Source organism: Gracilinanus agilis, chromosome 1 (assembly GCF_016433145.1).
Source record: "Gracilinanus agilis isolate LMUSP501 chromosome 1, AgileGrace, whole genome shotgun sequence".
Taxonomy (NCBI): Eukaryota; Metazoa; Chordata; class Mammalia; order Didelphimorphia; family Didelphidae; genus Gracilinanus; species Gracilinanus agilis.
In genome coordinates this window covers 567,725,734-567,744,059 of record NC_058130.1, presented here as the reverse complement: position 1 = coordinate 567,744,059, position 18,326 = coordinate 567,725,734, and the positions used below count along the sequence as shown (strand labels likewise).

The window sequence follows — 18,326 nt, the reverse complement described above, 5'->3', positions numbered from 1 at the left end:
AGGAGGCTATTGCAAGCAAGGTCTATATTGATGAATACCTTATGCTATTACTATTTGAATGATGTAAAAGCCATTTACCTTTAGGTAAGGTGCAACTACAAAATACTTATCCTTTAAGGAATGTGTCTTTGTGAAGCCATATGCTTTAGTGTCAGTGTTCAATGATTACTCAATAAATTCAGCATTGAATAAATTATCAGTTAATACAGTGATCCACTTATTAGGTGCCTCATCCTTACCAGCTCACGTTGTAAATAATATAATTTTCAGAGACATTTAAGGAATAAAGAATATACCACACCTCTCAGTTGCCTCAAAGCTTTTTTTTTACTTGCTCTATGCATCAATAGAAACACTGTAGTACTGTTTCCTTTTCCCCTCCCCTAAGTGCCCTCCTCATTTTAATATGTAACCCGTAACACCTGAAGCAAGTTTTCCCCAAATTTTGAAATAGTTTGTGGTTTTCTTTTTTTTCCCAAAAGAATCTTTGGGGGCGGGATATGGGGTTGGGATCATTCTATATTTTCATATTTTGTCCCAGCTTGGAATATATATATATATATATATATGTATATATATATATATATATATATATTTTTATCAGCTCATCTGGCGGAATCTTTTCCCTCAGGCTTTTAGTGTCTCTGATTCCTGAGGGAAAGAAATTTTAAAAAGAAAAGAAAAGAAATCTCTTGAACATCTTTATTTTGCTGTTACAATCAGTCAGCTGGAGGGGGTGAGGGGCGGTGGGGAAGGTGGACCTACGTCTTATTACTAATGAGAACCTTGGGCACTGTTGCCTGCAAAAACAGCTCCGTTAAGTCTAACCTTGCTAAGGAATTTCTACCTTCTTTTAGCCCTCACACTCCAATCCCTCCCTTTCCCAAATGTACAAAGCCCTTGTCTCTCCCATCACGTCAGTTTTTCCTGCTTTCCTCCCTTTCCTGTTTTATAACTGCCCAGACCCACCCCCCTTCGCTACACGCTGCCCTCATTGATCCCCTTGTAAAAGATGCTCTTTCTCCATTCTACAAGGACAGAATTTGGTCAGGACGAACTTAGGGATGCAGGCAATTTTCGGTAGCTCTAACCCTACTTTGCTTCTCTTGACTGCCTTTCTGGATAATGACACTCCCCAAACATTCTCTCCCAGCCAAACTTCCCTCCTCCTTTTCCACTCCGCCCAGAAGAGCTGCTGCTGCGGTGGCAGCCTGAGATTCCCCTCGGGAAAACGTCCAGTAAGAAGAGCAGCAGCTGGGAAACAGCTGGACCCAGGAGAAGCCTCGGAGCATTAGGATCCCGGGGAGCTGCCTCGCCGGCCCCGCCCCTTGGTCCGCCTTGGTGGTGCTGCCGCTTTCTCTTCTGTCTCTCTTGCCCCTTCTCTCGTCCCCCTCGCCTTCCCTCCCAGCATTTCCCTCGCTCTTTCAACTCAGCTCAGCTCAGTGAGCCACAAGCTGCAACTCAGAGGAGGGGGCGGTGGAGGTAAGCTGCAAAGAGGGTAGCGATTGCCTTCGGGGAAAACTCGACTCCCTGTGCTGGAAACCATAATCAGGAGGCAAGAGTCAGAAGAAGCTGCCTAGCATAGGAAGCGACGGCAACCAAAGGGCATCTCTCAGGATCTGCCTCATCCAAATACCAGAGCTGAACACAAGGGATTTGTTGGATTTCTTGAAAGTGGGGTGGGAGTCCTGTAAGAGACTCCATTTGGCGAGTTCCTTTAGCTGCTGTGGCTGCTTCTTTCTATCTTCTCACCCTCTCTCTGGAAGCAGTTTTTTTGCGGAGTGGGGTGACTGGATCCGTGCGGGCTAAGGGGGAAGGGAGAGCATGACGTATGGGACAGAAATGAAGCCAAGTCTGTTGGAAGAAGCCTAAGGAAGCGTCCTGGCCCCAGTCTCTCTAACCCTCATCACCTTTGGAAGGCCAAACGCTGGACCTCTCTGGCGTCCTGGTGGTAGTCTGGAATGCTTGTGATGTCCAGGAAATGAAAGCGATGTACACTTCGGTTCTTGTTGTGTGAGTTTGCTCTGACTTCCCTTCCCCCAACCCCCAGGAATTCAATGCTGTATGGGATACTCCCATCCTGACCTGCCTAAGGTAAGATGATTTTTTGGGAAGGATTACCCTCTTTTTCCACTTATCCCTGGAAATGATAACAAAGAGCCTTATTTTTCCCGGGAAGAATTTTAAATGCAACAGGCAGGTTGGTTCAGGAAACTCTTCCTGTAAATGACTTTTGCAGTGTAGAGACTTGTTTGCGACTGAAACTTGGTTAAGTTGTCCAGCCCCCAAGAAAAGCAAAGGGAGATGTTTCTCTTTCGCATTGGTTTATAGTACCCTCTCGTGGTCGTCCAGAAGTATACACGTTAAACCTACAGGTTAGGGACCGAGATGGTACTCTGTCTCTGACTGCTTGTAGTATTGTTTCTTTTGAGGAAAACTAGTTGTATGGTAGTGCTTATTAAATGCAAAGGCAGTTTTGGAGTTGTTTGGGACCAAAGAACAGCACTAATGTAAATTGCTATGGTCTAGTTGCCTGAATATTTATTTTACTTTCCATTAACATCCATACATGTAGCAAACATCTACTATTGAGAACCTAGACCATAGAAAGCATTGTGTTAGGACTTCTGTACCTCTGAGATAATAAAGGGGAAAAAACACAGGGAAAGTAGCATACCAATTATTGCATTTCAGTATTTTCATACACTTTTATGTGGGGCTTTGTAAATTATATTTCAACCAGAGCAAGCCAGCTACTTTATTAATCTGAATCAGATAAATTATAGCTTGTGATTTAGTGTCATCAACATTTATTGCACATCTTTTATATATTTGGGGAGGAGGTTGTTATTGGTAGATGAATTATAATGTAAAAGGGAAGGGATTCCAGTAGCCACATTTTAAAGTAGACTTATATTGATTTTTTTTTCAAATGTCTCTGAAGCTATTCCTTGGAATGAATTCACTGAAAAGGAAAATTGTAATTTTTCAAACATAGAACTTTGTGTATTTCCAATGTATCTGTAGCTTCAGAAAACATATCTGTTTTGTTTCTTCCCCCAGAAAGGATTGCCATGCACAAGGAAGAGAAAAGAAAGAAAAGAAAAATAGCTACCTTGTTGAGATTCTTTTTCTCCCATTTGACTGGTTGGCTTCAAGATGGGCAGAGGAGAGATATTCAGGTGACTGAAGAGGAAAAAAATGTTAGGTTTCACAGGTTGTAATGCACTGAAAAGATGACTTTAATAAAAGAAGACTTGGAAAATGCATGATTTATGTCATGACATATTGATGACAACAAAGCTTTTTCAGACAGCAGTCAACAGAGGCTAGAAAACCTGCAGTTTTGCCAACTAAGAAAGACTCATGAATTTCTTTTTTTCAGGTTTCAGTGCTGTTGGTTTCTCCAAAAATGGGGGAAAATAGATTTCAAAGAATGAAGGCTATAAAATCAGGAAGGACAGAAGCAGTATTTCCAACCATCAAGCTCACCGTAGAAAATACAGTACTTTACTTGAATCTGTGAAAAAAAAAATCACATTAGCATGTGTGGTGACCTCATAACTAGTGTAATAATGACTTCAAAATTGTATTTTGAAACACTTTTATTATTTTCTTTTTTTCAAAATATGTGCTTTCAGCTGGTGATATAAGCTTGTCTTGTACCATAGAGGAAATAATTAATTCTTTACATATAATGTGGCAAGATTTACTGGCTTTAAGGTTCCTTGAGTTTTAGTGGTAGTATAACTGTGTCATGCACATATAGAATCTAAGTTTTCACTTCTCCTGACTTCACTTATTTTGAATCAGTTGCATACTAACTGAATCTCACAGTGGAAGATTTTCATTTTTTTATCAAGGCCTTAAATGTACATTTTTATAGTCAGTAGATGAGTCAATGTAATGAGCAATATGCTTGACATGTATGCCTGAAGGAAAAGAACTGCCTAATGGATCATGGCGCTAATGTTTACAAGACATTTCTTATTTTTGTTAGTGTTAGCAATGTTTGTTCACTCCAGTTTTGAAGAATCTATAAGCAATTACTCTGAATGGGCTGGTTTTGCAGATGATATTGATCAATATAAGACACAACAAGTTCAAGATTTCAGTCACAACCAAAAACTGAAAAAAGGGAGTTTCCATCCAAGTTTATATTTTGATGCTAGAGACATCCAAGCACTGAGACAAAAGTCTCGCACAAGCCATTTGCATCTTTTTAGAGTTATCAGAAGTGCAGTTACAGTGATGCTGTCCAACCCAACATACTACCTACCTCCACCCAAGCATACTGATTTTGCTGCAAAGTGGAATGAAATTTATGGTAATAATCTCCCTCCCTTAGCATTTTATTGTTTGTTGTGCCCAGATGACAAAGCTGCCTTTGAATTTGTCTTAGAATACATGGATAGGATGGCTGGCTACAAAGACTGGCTAGTTGAGAATGCTCCAGGGGATGAGGTGCCGCTTGGCCACTCCTTAACAGGTTTTGCCACTGCCTTTGACTTCTTATACAACTTAATTGATAATCACAGAAGACAAAAGTATCTGGATAAGATATGGGCTGTCACTGAGGAAATGTATGAGTATTCTAAGGTTCGTGCATGGGGAAAACAACTTCTCCACAATCACCAAGCCACAAATATGCTGGCATTGCTCACCGGTGCCCTGGTGACTGGAGTGGATAAAGGATCTCAAGCAAATATATGGAAACAGGTGGTAGTGGATGTGATGGAAAAGACCATGTTTTTGCTTAATCATATTGTGGATGGCTCTTTGGATGAAGGAGTAGCTTATGGAAGCTACACTGCCAAGTCTGTCATACAGTATGTTTTTTTGGCCCAGCGTCACTTTAATATCAATAACTTGGAGAACAACTGGTTGAAAACGCACTTTTGGTTTTATTTTGCTACCCTCTTACCAGGCTTTCAGAGAACAGTGGGTATAGCAGATTCCAACTACAACTGGTTTTATGGGCCAGAGAGCCAGCTAGTGTTCTTGGATAAATTTGTATTAAAGAGTGGAGCTGGCAATTGGCTAGCCCAGCAAATTAGAAAGCACCGGCCTAAGGATGGTCCAATGGTTCCTTCTACTGCCCAGAGGTGGAGTACTCTTCACACTGAATATATCTGGTATGATTCAGAACTGACTCCACAACCTCCTGCTGACTATGGCACTGCTAAATTGCATATATTCCCTAATTGGGGGGTGGTGACTTATGGGGCTGGCCTGCCAAACACACAGACCAATACTTTTCTATCTTTTAAATCTGGAAAATTGGGTGGCCGAGCAGTCTATGACATAGTTCACTTTCAGCCATATTCCTGGATTGATGGCTGGCGAAGCTTCAACCCAGGTCATGAACACCCTGACCAAAACTCTTTTACTTTTGCACCAAATGGACAGGTGTTTGTTTCTGAGGCCCTCTATGGGCCCAAACTAAGCCACCTCAATAATGTTCTTGTGTTTGCCCCATCGCCTTCAAGCCAGTGCAATCAGCCTTGGGAGGGCCAACTTGGGGAATGTGGCCAGTGGCTCAGGTGGACAGGTGAAGAAGTTGGTGATGCTGCTGGAGAAATTATAACAGCCTCTCAGCAACGGGAAATGATGTTTGTGAGTGGGGAGGCTGTGACAGCTTATTCTTCTGCAATGAAACTGAAAAGTGTGTATCGTGCTTTGCTTCTCTTAAATTCCCAAACCTTGCTCGTTGTAGATCACATCGAGAAGGAAGAGGACTCTCCAATTAATTCCGTCAGTGCCTTTTTTCATAATCTGGATATTGATTTTAAATATGTCCCATACAAGTTTATGAACCAATATAATGGAGCCATGATGGATGTCTGGGATGCCCATTATAAAATGTTCTGGTTTGATGATCATGGCAATAGCCCCATAGCAACAATACAGGAAGCTGAACAAGCTGCTGAATTCAAGAAACGGTGGACTCAGTATGTGAATGTGACATTTCAAATGGAAACTACTATGAGCAGAATTGCATATATTTTCCATGGACCCTATGTCAATGTTTCCAACTGTAAATTTATTGATAATTCTAAGTCTGGATTTCAGATTTCACTAAATGTCAACAACAGTGACCATGTTGTTTCCATTGTAACAGATTACCATAATCTGAAGACCCGATTCAATTATCTGGGATTTGGTGGCTTTGCTAATGTAGCACATCGAGACCAAATTATCCATTTTGGTTTAGGCACTGAAACTAGAGAGAAACCAGTAAGGAATAGTAGTGTTTCTTTTCCCTTTGGTTTTAAAATCAATATGATAGTAGGGTTGATTTTGGGTGTGAGTTTGATGATTTTAGCTTTTCAGTGGAGATTTTACCTTTCATTTAGTAAACTAATGCGTTGGATCCTAATCATGGTTATAACATTGTGGTTCATTGAATTGTTGGATGTGTGGAGTACTTGTACTCAGCCTATCTGTGCCAAATGGAGCAGTGACATGATGAGCACAGAGGCCAAAACAAGCAAAAGATCCAAGCACTCTGAAGGACACCCTATTTCTCTGCCAGATGTTGTCATTACCTCACTCCCCAGTTCAGGAGCTGAAATCCTAAAGCAGCTCTTTTTCAACAGCACTGACTTTCTGTACATTAGGGTCCCAACAACCTACCTTGATATCCCTGAAACTGAATTTGAAATAGACTCCTTTGTAGATGCCTGTGAGTGGAGGGTGTCAGACATCCAGGGTGGGCATTTCCGTTTGCTCAGAGGCTGGCTGCAATCTTTAGTCCAGGACACAAAACTTCATTTGCAAAACATTCATCTTCATGAACCCAGTAGGAGCAAACTCACTCAATACTCCACAGTGAACAAAGACAAAAAGAGAAGATTAAAAAGGAGAGAGTCTTTGCTGGAACAAAAAAGTAAAATTAAAGGCACTTTAGACAGAGATGCTGAATATATTAGAGACCTAAGGAGACACCTTATCTTTTACCCAAGTGCACGCCCTGTACTCAGTTTAAGCAGTGGAAGCTGGACCTTAAAGCTTCATTTCTTTCAAGAAGTTATAGGGTCTTCGATGAGGGCATTGTACATTGTAAGGGACCCTCGGGCATGGATCCACTCATTGTTGTATAATAGCAAACCAAGCCTTTATTCCTTAAAGAATGTACCTGAGCACTTAGCTATGCTGTTTAAGGTACGAAGAGATAAAGACAAATGCAACTTGAATTCAGGCTATGCTTTTGAATATGAGTCATTGAGGAAAGAGATATCAGATCCCAAATCAAGTCCAGTGTCCTTACTGGCTCATTTGTGGCTAGCAAACACAGCAGCAGCACTGAGAATCAATAAGGATTTGCTGCCCACCAATTATCAGCTGGTCAGGTTTGAAGATATTGTGAATTTCCCTCAGAAGACAACTGAAAAAATTTTTACCTTTCTTGGTATTCCTTTATCTCCTGCTAGTTTAAACCAAATATTGTTTGCTACTTCCACAAACCTTTTTTATCTTCCTTATGAAGGGGAAATATCACCAACTAATATTAACATTTGGAAACAAAACATGCCTACTGGAGAAATTAAGATGATTGAAGACATCTGCTGGACACTAATGGATCTTCTAGGATATCCAAAGTTTATGGACTGAATGCTGCAGGTCGGCAGTCATTTGCACTATGATTTCCAACCCAATTTGTGGATAAGAATTAGAAGAGTTTGTTTATTCTTGTAAAATGTATGTGTGTGTGTGTATGTTTAGTCTGTTACTTGCACAGAGAGATTATTTAAAAAAAAAAGACAGACACCATATTTGGCCTCACAGGATTTATTTTTACTTTAAAACAACTTTTGCTGCCTTTCTGTCAGAAACTTGATGAGCTAAATTTTGTTTGATTTGTTTTGAAAGGGTGATTGGATTGGGTGATGGAGATGAAAGGGAAGAGGAAAATGAGAAGATTCAAACAGATTTCTTCAACTCTAATAGTTTCCTCTATCCCTGGGTCTCAGAAACTCCCCTAGTCTTTGGTGTTGCTGCTTTACCCAAACTTCACTTACTTTCAAGATGGGCTAGGAAAAAAAAATAATCCTCACCTTCTTTCAAAAGGCCCTCTGTTGTGTTTATCCTACACAATAGAGCTTATTCAATCCTTTTACTCCCTCTAAATTGAATGAATGGGGAGGTAGTGAAAGCTCCTATCAAATGTGTTTGGATGCTATTCCCAAGTGTTATAGAGGTATAATCTAATAGGTTTTGGATAGATGGGAAAGTAAGTCACCAGAAAAGTCACTTTCTACTCCTTTATCTCGGAAATAATAATGAATACTTAGCTTTTGAATAATAGATATGACGGCTATGACCTTCTGATTGTTACTTTTTAGGATTCTTACAAATGCTCTTGTTATTTTTGTTGCCTCCTGAAAGTCACCAACATTTTTTGCTATATTATATCCTTCCATACCTACTTTCATGGGTCCAAATGCTTAGAATTACCTTTTTGAAACCGTCTCTTTCTCTCTTCTGGTCACTTTTGTACATGAGTCCAATTTAGATACAGAATAAAATTTTTGTAGACTAATAGATAGACCACTTTAATAATTTCTTTGGTCCATGATTGTTTTCTTTTTCCCTTTAATGTCATAGGGGTACTTTTTACCAATATTACTTTCTAATGGGAACACCAATTTAAAACTTCCTAATTTATGCTCAGCATTCTTTTGAACATGTGTACATACTGTAAATGTCTGCAGATGTGTGAATCAAATCGGAGATGATGTCAGAGACATCTGTTTACTTTACCATCTGCATTTTATTACAAATGTAGTAGTCATGAAATATCGCTCATTTTATTTTTGTAGGATTTGAAATCAGAATGTTGTGCTATTATAATATGCTGGTGGAATAATTACAGTGTACTGGATGAAAACCATTAGGTAATGTCAAGACGTGATGAAATTCTCTGTATAGATTGCAGCCCCTATCCTGATGTTTAAATCTGTGGTTTCCCCTCAGCCCTGCAACATTTGTGACCTAGATAAAAGTGGCTCTTTCTCAGTCATTTGTTATTATGTCAAAATGTGCCTCCAGCGTGATAAAGCTGTTGATATGTTGCATTCCAGCTCAACTTAACTTGAGTGTTGTTTTTCTTTGATTATAGAAAGAGTGAACAGGAGGTGGTTCTCCTTTTCATTTCTGAAAACTTGTCCAACAAAATGTCAAACTAAGTGAAAATTATTTTTAACTAGGTTGAAGTCTCTGAACTGGACTCGAATCAATTTACCCCAAAGTAACATTTTCTCTAACTCAGTGCTATGATTAGGTGATTAGGCATATGTAAAATTGTTAAGTAGTTGCCAACAATATTTCTGCTTTTTGACAGCATTTGCAATTTGCTTTCATTGGCCAGGGCGTGTGATGATGAATCCAAAAGGGGAAAAAAGACTCATCACCTTCTGTTGAAGATAAGAATGAAAAGTAAAGGATGCAGAGGAAAGATGAAATTATTTGTCTTATTGTTAGCTTTGTACCATAAATGAACAATTAATCTTAAAAAGAGTAAGTTCTTATGTCACTGTAGAGGGAGAAAAGGAGGAAAAGATTGACGTTAATAAAAATATAGTAATAAGTTTAGGAATCTTATTTTAAGAAAAATCGTGATATTTCCAATTCCATCATAAAGAAACAATAATAATACCACTCAAGAATCCAAATTAAGAATCTTATGCTTCTCTTACTCCTACTAAAATTCTTCAACTTATTTTCCTAAACATGAATTGTTGAAAGGGTGTCTTCATTATTCCTTTGATCATCTGAGGTAATATACTTTATGCTCTTTAGATTATTTTAAGTGCTATGTGAATGCTGCCTTTTATTAATAATTATTTATAAATTGCAAAAATAAATTCCTAGAATATTAGAAACACAAGAAAATGTTGAGGTCATCTCAGCTAACCTTTACCTTTTACAGATAAGGAAATAGAGTTCCAGAATGGTATTGTACAATACTTTCCAACTATTGAAATTGCACTGACTATTGTAGAACTTGTTCTAGAACCTGGGCTTCCTGACTCCTAGATAATATAGTGTTCCTTCCATTCTATCATACTGCTTTAGGGACACAAGTTCTGGAAAATTCCTATCCAGAGTAGGGGCTGCTAGAAGCCATTGACAAAAATGTTCAGTTGAATATAGATAACTAGGAAAAAAGGCAAGGAATATGAATGTGCCATTCTTTTACAACTGAGACTAACATTTTCTGCATCAATTCTTTGAGGTTCTATGATTCAATAAGTATGGAAACTCCATAGTCATGGGAAGTAGCTCCTCTGTCTTGGTATATAGATAGCATGAGTTGCCAGAGCCAAATATAATAATAAAATAGTTAATACTATTACCCTAGTCAGCTGAAGGCCTTTTGATGGTAAATTGAGGGACTACCTAGTTGATAGACATACATGTAATATCTCAAATACATGTATATCTCACCAAGCTTATACAAGTTCTCTCAACTATTTGGCAATAATCATAAAAAGTCTCATTTGCAAAGCACATGAAGATTAATAAAGCATTTTATATCTATTTTCCTTTCATCCCCTCAGCAGCCCTTGGTGGTAGACAAAAGCAGTGTCATCATTTCATTTTTAGAGAAGAAACAGATAAAGTGATTTCTGTAGTCACAAAGGTAGTAGGCATGAGAGTTGGAATAGACACAAGAAGAGCACCCTGATGCTTTAGCCATTCAGAAACTTAAGTCAGCTCTTTGCTATAATGTAACATTAGTATAAATGGAAATAAGGGGAAGAATAAGAAGATTTAAACATAAGGATTCTTGAATATTTGTTTCACAAACATTAAAGTACTGTGCCAAATAATTTGACGGGGAGGTGAAGTGGGGCCAGAGTACCTATATCTTGATTCGAATTATCTGTTTTTTTTTACACAATTAGTTAGAGCTGCATAAAGTAATTGGCTTGTATAAAGAAAGTCAAGCTCTTAATCTCCACAACTACAGCCATGAGAAAAATAAATGAAAATTGAAAAATAATTTATTTAAAAGGACAGATCCTACAAAAGTTTAATGCACAGGATTCAAGTGAGACTTTATAAACAAACTAAAAAGAAAAATAATTTTCAAAAAGTCCAAGAACTAGAACAAATATATGTGTGGTAAGGTATATAAGTACTAAAATCTTAAACTAGATATTTTTTCCAATGAAAGTAGAGTCTTCCATTAATGAAAAGAAGTCACTTATATTGATGTAGCTCTTCCAATTTTATATATGAAAAAACTGAGACCTTCAATGTTTAAGTGAATTATCTGTGACCAAATACCTTACATGTATCAGGCATTTGGATCTGCATCCAAGATAATTTCCATTTCTCCATGTCTGATTATCAAACAACTCAAATAAGAAATAACCACATTATTAGGGGAAGATTAAAATTTGGCTCCCTGTTGCTTTTGTTCCTCATAAATAGTAAAGAAAATTTTGTTGAATTTTTAAAAATGTTTTTATTAACTCATTTTGTTTAGAACTGTGAGGGAATGATATAATTTTTAAATAGGAATTTTAGAATTCATTAAAATAGAATTCATTTTTTTCTTTTAGATCATCAATTAAAATTTTAAAAACAAATGACCAAAATGGATAAGTTTTAACTATCTTCTGCCTAGAAATATTCAGCAATCTGGATATGGAATGGTAAAATTAAATAAAAGGTAACATATTGCATTATATCCCACTAAAATATCAAGACAATTTATAATTGATACTTATTAAGCAGTATAAATAGTTAAAGTGATAAACCCGATACCTCTAGCTGATTCAAGTGACTGAATGTACATATATAGGATCAGTAAGGCCAGCAAAAGATGAAGCCTTTTTTACTTTTCTCATAATTGGGGGTGGGGAAAGTCAATGTTATAAAAAGTAAAATAGTGGATAAAGCACTTTTGTGGTCTTCTGGAGTTGTGAACTCTTTTACAAACTGTTTGATATTGTCCAAGTAACAAAACCTTTCAGTGCCTAAATCTTCTCCTGTGAAAGGTGAACTTTGTATGAAATGGCTTCTAAGCTCTCTCTCAGTTATAATATTCAGTGATTCAGCAAGCATAGATTTTTCTGCCATTTGAACACACTTGAATCTTGTTTTTTGCCTCCCTATGCCATTTGGGAACTGTGGAAAATAGTCCCATGCTAATGATACTGATATTTTTATATTTAGCAAAAATGTTTTCTTTAAATGGGAAGGAAAAAGCTATGTTTCAGGCACAGTGCCTTGTAAATATAAATATTATTTCTTTTCATCCTTACCCAAATTCTGTGATGTAGGCTCTATAATTATGCCCATTTTATAGTTCATGAAACGGAGGCAGACAGAAGTTAAGTCTACTGTCACACACTGGTAAGTTTCTAAACCTGGGTTTGAGTTCTTTCTTCCTGACTCCAGACCCAACTCTCTATCCGCTGAGCAAGTTAACTACCATCAGTTCTTTTTACAATGGCTTTCATGTATGATTTAAATACTATTTGCTTTTTTATTATAATCTCTGACACCTGTCAATCACGTCTTGCTCATAAACAATAATAAGATAATAGATTTAGAACCAAGAGGAACCTAAGTGAATCCAACTTCCTCCTTCAATAAATGAGGATACTAAAGCTCAGGGAGGTTTAAATAACTTTCCCAGGTTACACGATTAATAAATATCAGAGGTAGGATTTAAAAGCATAGTCTTTGCCTCCAAATCCAAAGAAGTCCAAGTCCAAAGAAAAATGCATTCATATCAGAAAAAAACATCGATCCTTAGGGTTGTGGAATATGAGTTTATTGGCTAATATAAGTTGAGAGTAAGTAAATTAGGGAAGAACAAGAGATCTTTGGTTTCATGCATTTAATTGGCCATCCTAGGGAGTAAAAATTAGATTTTTTTCCCTTTTTGTCCATTGATGACAGAAGTAGGAGCAATGGATGAAAACTCCAAAGATATATGATTTTAAATTTGATTGTGGATTAGGGGAGTGTCTAAAAGATTAGAATTCTCTAAAAATGAGATAAACAAGTGAAAACGGATGGGTTCACCATCCACACGGTTTTTCAAGTAGGAGCAGGATAATCAATTGGGGATATGTTTCCTTTTGTGTACATGTCGGATGTGATGGCTGGAGATGTTCCTTCTGATTATCAAATTCTGTGATTCCTGTGAATTCAGCATTTTTTCACCTTTCCACTGGGTATGTTGGTTGATCTAATTCAACAAAGGTCTATTGAGCACCAAAATGCACTATATCCTGGACTGCTTGAAAACAGAAATAGATTGTTTTATCAAACACATAAAATTAAAATAAAAAAATGATTAATTTGGAGAAGTTAAAGCTAGATGCAGAGGCCAGTCTCCAAGATAACTTCTTTGAAATTAGCCTGCAATATAATAATAATAATAACAACAATTTCTTACTTTTATATAGGATTTTATATATATAAAATATATTTTCAGAGTATTGAAGAAAATGAAATAGAGGCTCTGAGAGATCTAAATTATTTGTCGAGTCACTCAGGTGAATGGTAAAAACCTGACTCAGCCAGATCTTCTGACTCAAATATTATGTCCTTTTCATTATAACATGATTTTTAAAAAAAAAGCTTAACAAAACAATCATAGAGGAAAACTACCTATACTAAAAGGATATAGAAGGGAGTTGTGCTTTTCCCAGGAAACTAGAATTTAAGGTTGTTGCTCATGGGTCTAGGAGTCCAGAACAAACTAACTTTAAGCTCTCAAGGATCTCAAAGCTCCTACCCACAAGGAAACTAAATCATATGTGTATGATTGATTTATAAAATGGCTTATATTATCTTTATTCCTCCCTTATGACTGGAGCATTTGCAGATGATTTTAGCCCTTAGCCTCATTTGATTTTGCCCAAATAATTTATACCATCTAGTCTTGTTTTGGGGTTTCGGGGCAGAATGTATAGGAATATGAGAAAGAATAGAAGAGAGCAATACAAAACATAAAGGAGCATCTAGAGAGGATAAAAATGCCTTAGATTTAGTGAATTTTTAAAGTGTATGATTGCCTTTGTACCTAGGAGTTCTGAAACCTTTTAAGTCTTTAAGAGGATGGGAAGAGTAGATAAAGATGGAAAGAGAGATTTTATTCCACTTTCAGAGAGGAAAGAGCAAGTTAGCACTAAATGACTTATAAGGTTACTTCTAGGTGTAATATTCAATCATGCACACATGCACACATGTATATTTAACATAATATGCACATACATGTGTATATGTGGTATGTATGTGCATACATCATATCTTTCTATACCTTTACCATCCATGTCTATTTCTTTATCTCTGTCTACGTCTCTTTTCTAAATCTATCAAAGCAGTAGAAGAACCAAGAAAAATATCTGTTAGGAAAAACACAGGAGGACAACATTCAGGTGAGAAGGTCTATAAAAAAGTAAAAAAAAATCATTGTAAAGACTCTAAATATACATACATGTATACATATGTTTATGCTATATATTTTACCCATGGGTTTGAGTGTAAATACTACATTTAAGTATGCATATCTGTATTGGTTATGCATATGCTTATGTGTGCAAATACATATAGGGTTTTTTTTGCAGACATTTTGCTTTGTATGTCTTGAACCCTTCTTAAACTATACACAACTAAATATTTATATTATAGATAATATGTGCATCAGGGAGAAGGACAGAGGATCACCTTGTATGGAGATAAATACATAACATATGCAAAAGAAATTCAAATTAGTTTAGAGGAAGATCATGAATAACAGAAATCAGGAAATGCCTAGAAGCCTAGTCTAGTACAGAGAAAGATATAAATGTAATGAATCTTGAACGATAGCACAAGAGAAGCTCATTAAGTAATCAAAATATACAGTGAGAATTAAGGGAGTAGATCATTATTAACCAGGTAAAAAAACTATAGAAATCACTGCAAATAAGAACTGGATCTAGAACCAGACTTTCAACAAATGACTTTATTTCTCTATGATTCAACTTTCTCATCTATAAAACGAAGGAGGTCTAAGTAGATGATTTATGAAGTACCCTTGAGCTCTAAACTTATGAACTTATGACCCTTAAACATCTGAAGAGAGTGTCTAATAGATCTCTTTCTCTAACATATATAGATTATATAATTGCAAAAGAGGAGAATAAACACAATTTATTGAATAACTCCAAAGTGGAGTCAGCAATATCTGTCCAAAAAAAGAAGCATTGGGGGCAGCTGGGTGGCTCAGTGGATTGAGAGCCAGGCCTAGAGACAGGAGGTCCTAGGTTCAAATCTGGCCTCAGACACTTCCCAGCTGTGTGACCCTGGGCAAGTCACTTGACCCCCATTGCCTACCTTTACCACTCTTCTGCCTGTATTGACTCCAAGGCAGAAGGTAAGGGTTTAAAAAAAAAAGAAGCATTGACTAAGTACATGCTTTGTTCCAGGTATTATGCTAAATGTTAATCTTAGATTAAGACATCACCCTCATGGGGCACTTCATAAATATACAAAATATATATAGTAAGGATTTTATCTTAGTCCATGTATGAGCTTTTAGTGCATGTACCTAGAGCAAGGCTAGCTGTATCTTCTAGTTAGAATTCTAGGGATAAACTTGAAAAACAAGGGGATTCTTTTTCAGAGTTGTTGACATAAACCCCCAATCTAATGTGTTCTTAATATCAATCATTTGTCACTGTCCAGAACCATTGACAAATTAACAAAAATTAGCTTTAAGGAGTCATTTACTGAAAACCTACCACAGGAATAGAAGTAGAAATATTTCTTTTGCAGGGACATTCTTCTTTATACTATTTAGGTTCCCTGGTAATGGAGCTTTTCCCACTCCTTTGTATTCTTAGTTCTTGACCTATGATATTATCTCCAATTTATCTGGTTCATTTCTTGTTTTTGTATAGCTATTTGTATGTTGGCTTTTATATTTGACAGTGAGCTCTTTGAGTAAAGGTACTTTTATGCCTTTCTTTGTATCACTAACACTTAGTTTAGTAGGCACTTGACTTTACTGTATTAATGGTGGAATAGAGAGATACAAGAGAGAACAACTGGAAGGTTATTGCAGTAGTCTAGGTGGAAAAGTGATGTGCGTCTGAATCAGAGTGATTCTCATATGAGTGTAAAGAAGGGGACAGATTTGAGAGATATCATGGTAGTAGAAAAAGACAGATTAGGTGACTGCTTAGATATATGGAGTGATATAGAGTAAGAAGTTCAATGATACCAATATTGTGAGCCTTTGTCCCTGGAAAGATGACATTAAAATAAGGAAGGTAGGAAAAGGAACAGGTCAGGGAGGGTTTTTTTTGGACATGCTGAGATGAAGATATCTATAGAATATCGAGGCCAAAATGTCCATTATGTATTTGACAATGAAACTATGACTAGTTTAATAAAGATACCAGGACTGAATATATAGTTTCTGAGAATCATGCACCATGTAGGTCATCAGGGGCAATAGTATATAGAGAAAATAGAAGAAGCTCTAAAAAAGAGCTAACGTTAAAAAGAGCTAAAGCACCTATGGATGCTTCTGAAATTAGCTGATTAGAAAAATTATGATCCAGAAAATATTAAAGAGCAGTCAAGAAGACAGAGAGAGAATGAAGAGTGAATAGTGTTATAAAAAACTCAGAAGAGACAAAGTGTCCAGGAGGAGAGGATAGAAAAGTGTGACAAATGCTGTCATAGAGTAATAATTGATACATAGAGTCAAGATGAACAATGAATAAAGGAAATAAGGGAATTGTTAATTAAGATTAATCATTGGTAACTTTGGAGAAAAAAATTCATTTAAATAGTGAGATCTCAAATCAGATTGCAAGACGTTGAAGAATAAGTGAATAGAGAATTAGTAGAGGCAAAAAAAAGAGTATAGACAACTTTTAAGAACAGGCTGTGAAAAGAATAAGAGATATAGGATAACAGCTTAGCTTGAGTAGGTGATATAATCAAGTGAGAATACAGTAACCTTTTCTAGAAATTTTCTTTAAGAATCACACAACTAGAACCCAATATTTACCAATGAAAGTTTTCAAATTGCTTTTCTTCTTTAACTCACTTGAGCTTCACAACTTTCTAAGGTAGACATTAAAGCTGTTATTAACTTCATTTTTATAAGAAAAGAGCCTAAGGCTCACAGTGTTTCAATGATTTGCCCCATGACCACACAACTAGTTTAGTGTTAGAGATTAAATTCAAAGCCAGATCTTTCTCATTCAAAGTCTGAAACTACTCACTATATTTTTCAATCAAGAATTTTAAAACAGGAAAAAGTATGTACTTATGGACAAAATATGATTTTAAGCATATTTTGTCCCACAAATCCTCTTCATACCAGTAGTGATGAATAAAAAATCTCTTTACCTGTCTTATTGTAAAAGAAGACGCACAATACTTTAAATAGATAAAACTTACTTTCAAACAAGAGTAAAACTGAATTCCCTGGCTGTAAGACCTTTTCGTTGCTTACAAATTAGGAAGAAAAAGCTGTGAAGCTGTGTCTAAGAATTTCCCGAGACTGAGAAAATTCACATATACAGATTTACTAGTCCCTTTCCTCTGTACATCACCAGCACTTTTATTAACCATATTCTTGAGGCCTGCTCAGGAATTTGATTGCTTCCTTATAGTCACCTGGGTTTTATGACTTCTTGTGCAGACCCTTTTAGCTCCTATAAATATTTAATGTATTCATCAGGGACAAATTTATCCTAATTCTGGTAAATATTTATATGAATGAATACATATGGTATATATAAAAGTGAATATTTGTGTGTATTAGTTCATTTATGAAGAAGTCTGCTTTTAAGGGATGAAGTGAGAAGGAAGCAAAAGTATTCTTTGACTTTTTTTGTTTATATTGAATACTGGACAGAAGTACACATACACATATGCATTCACACAAACACACAATTTTTCAAAGAGGAAGGAGAGCAATGGAGAGCTCAATTAGATAAACATGCAATTGTTGCTTGAGATTTTCATTTGACAGGGAAGCTATACCTTCTTCTGGTGGAATAGATATTTAAATAATTAATTATTATGAGTAATTAAGAGGTTTCTAACATAAAAGGCCTATATATAATGTTGAATAAAACCCTATTATTCTATGATTATAATTTTTAAAATATTTTCCCTACCAGAAAAAAAATTTATGTAACATAAAAATTGGAAGGTTGGCATATTGGAAAGAATATCACATTTGAAAGCAGATGACCTGTATTTGAATCTTGATTCTGTCAGTAACCACCTATATGACCATGGCCAGATCACATTATAACTATGGGTGGGACTCGGTTTCTAAATCTTTA

The 18,326-nt window shown here is 36.3% G+C and overlaps 1 protein-coding gene and 1 long non-coding RNA gene across 2 annotated transcripts; both read left to right on the top strand.

Annotated features, from left to right (window-relative positions):
• The first annotated feature begins 1,704 nt into the window (after positions 1-1,704).
• On the top strand, positions 1,705-3,175 carry LOC123231782. Its single transcript, XR_006505124.1, has 2 exons — positions 1,705-2,094; positions 3,064-3,175. It is a non-coding gene; the product is annotated as an uncharacterized LOC123231782 (long non-coding RNA).
• Positions 3,176-3,960: 785 nt separating this feature from the next.
• DSEL (dermatan sulfate epimerase like) lies at positions 3,961-7,614 on the top strand. The gene has a single exon (XM_044658089.1). The coding sequence runs from the start codon at positions 3,961-3,963 to the stop codon at positions 7,612-7,614; it is 3,654 nt and encodes a 1,217-aa protein (XP_044514024.1).
• Positions 7,615-18,326: the final 10,712 nt, after the last annotated feature.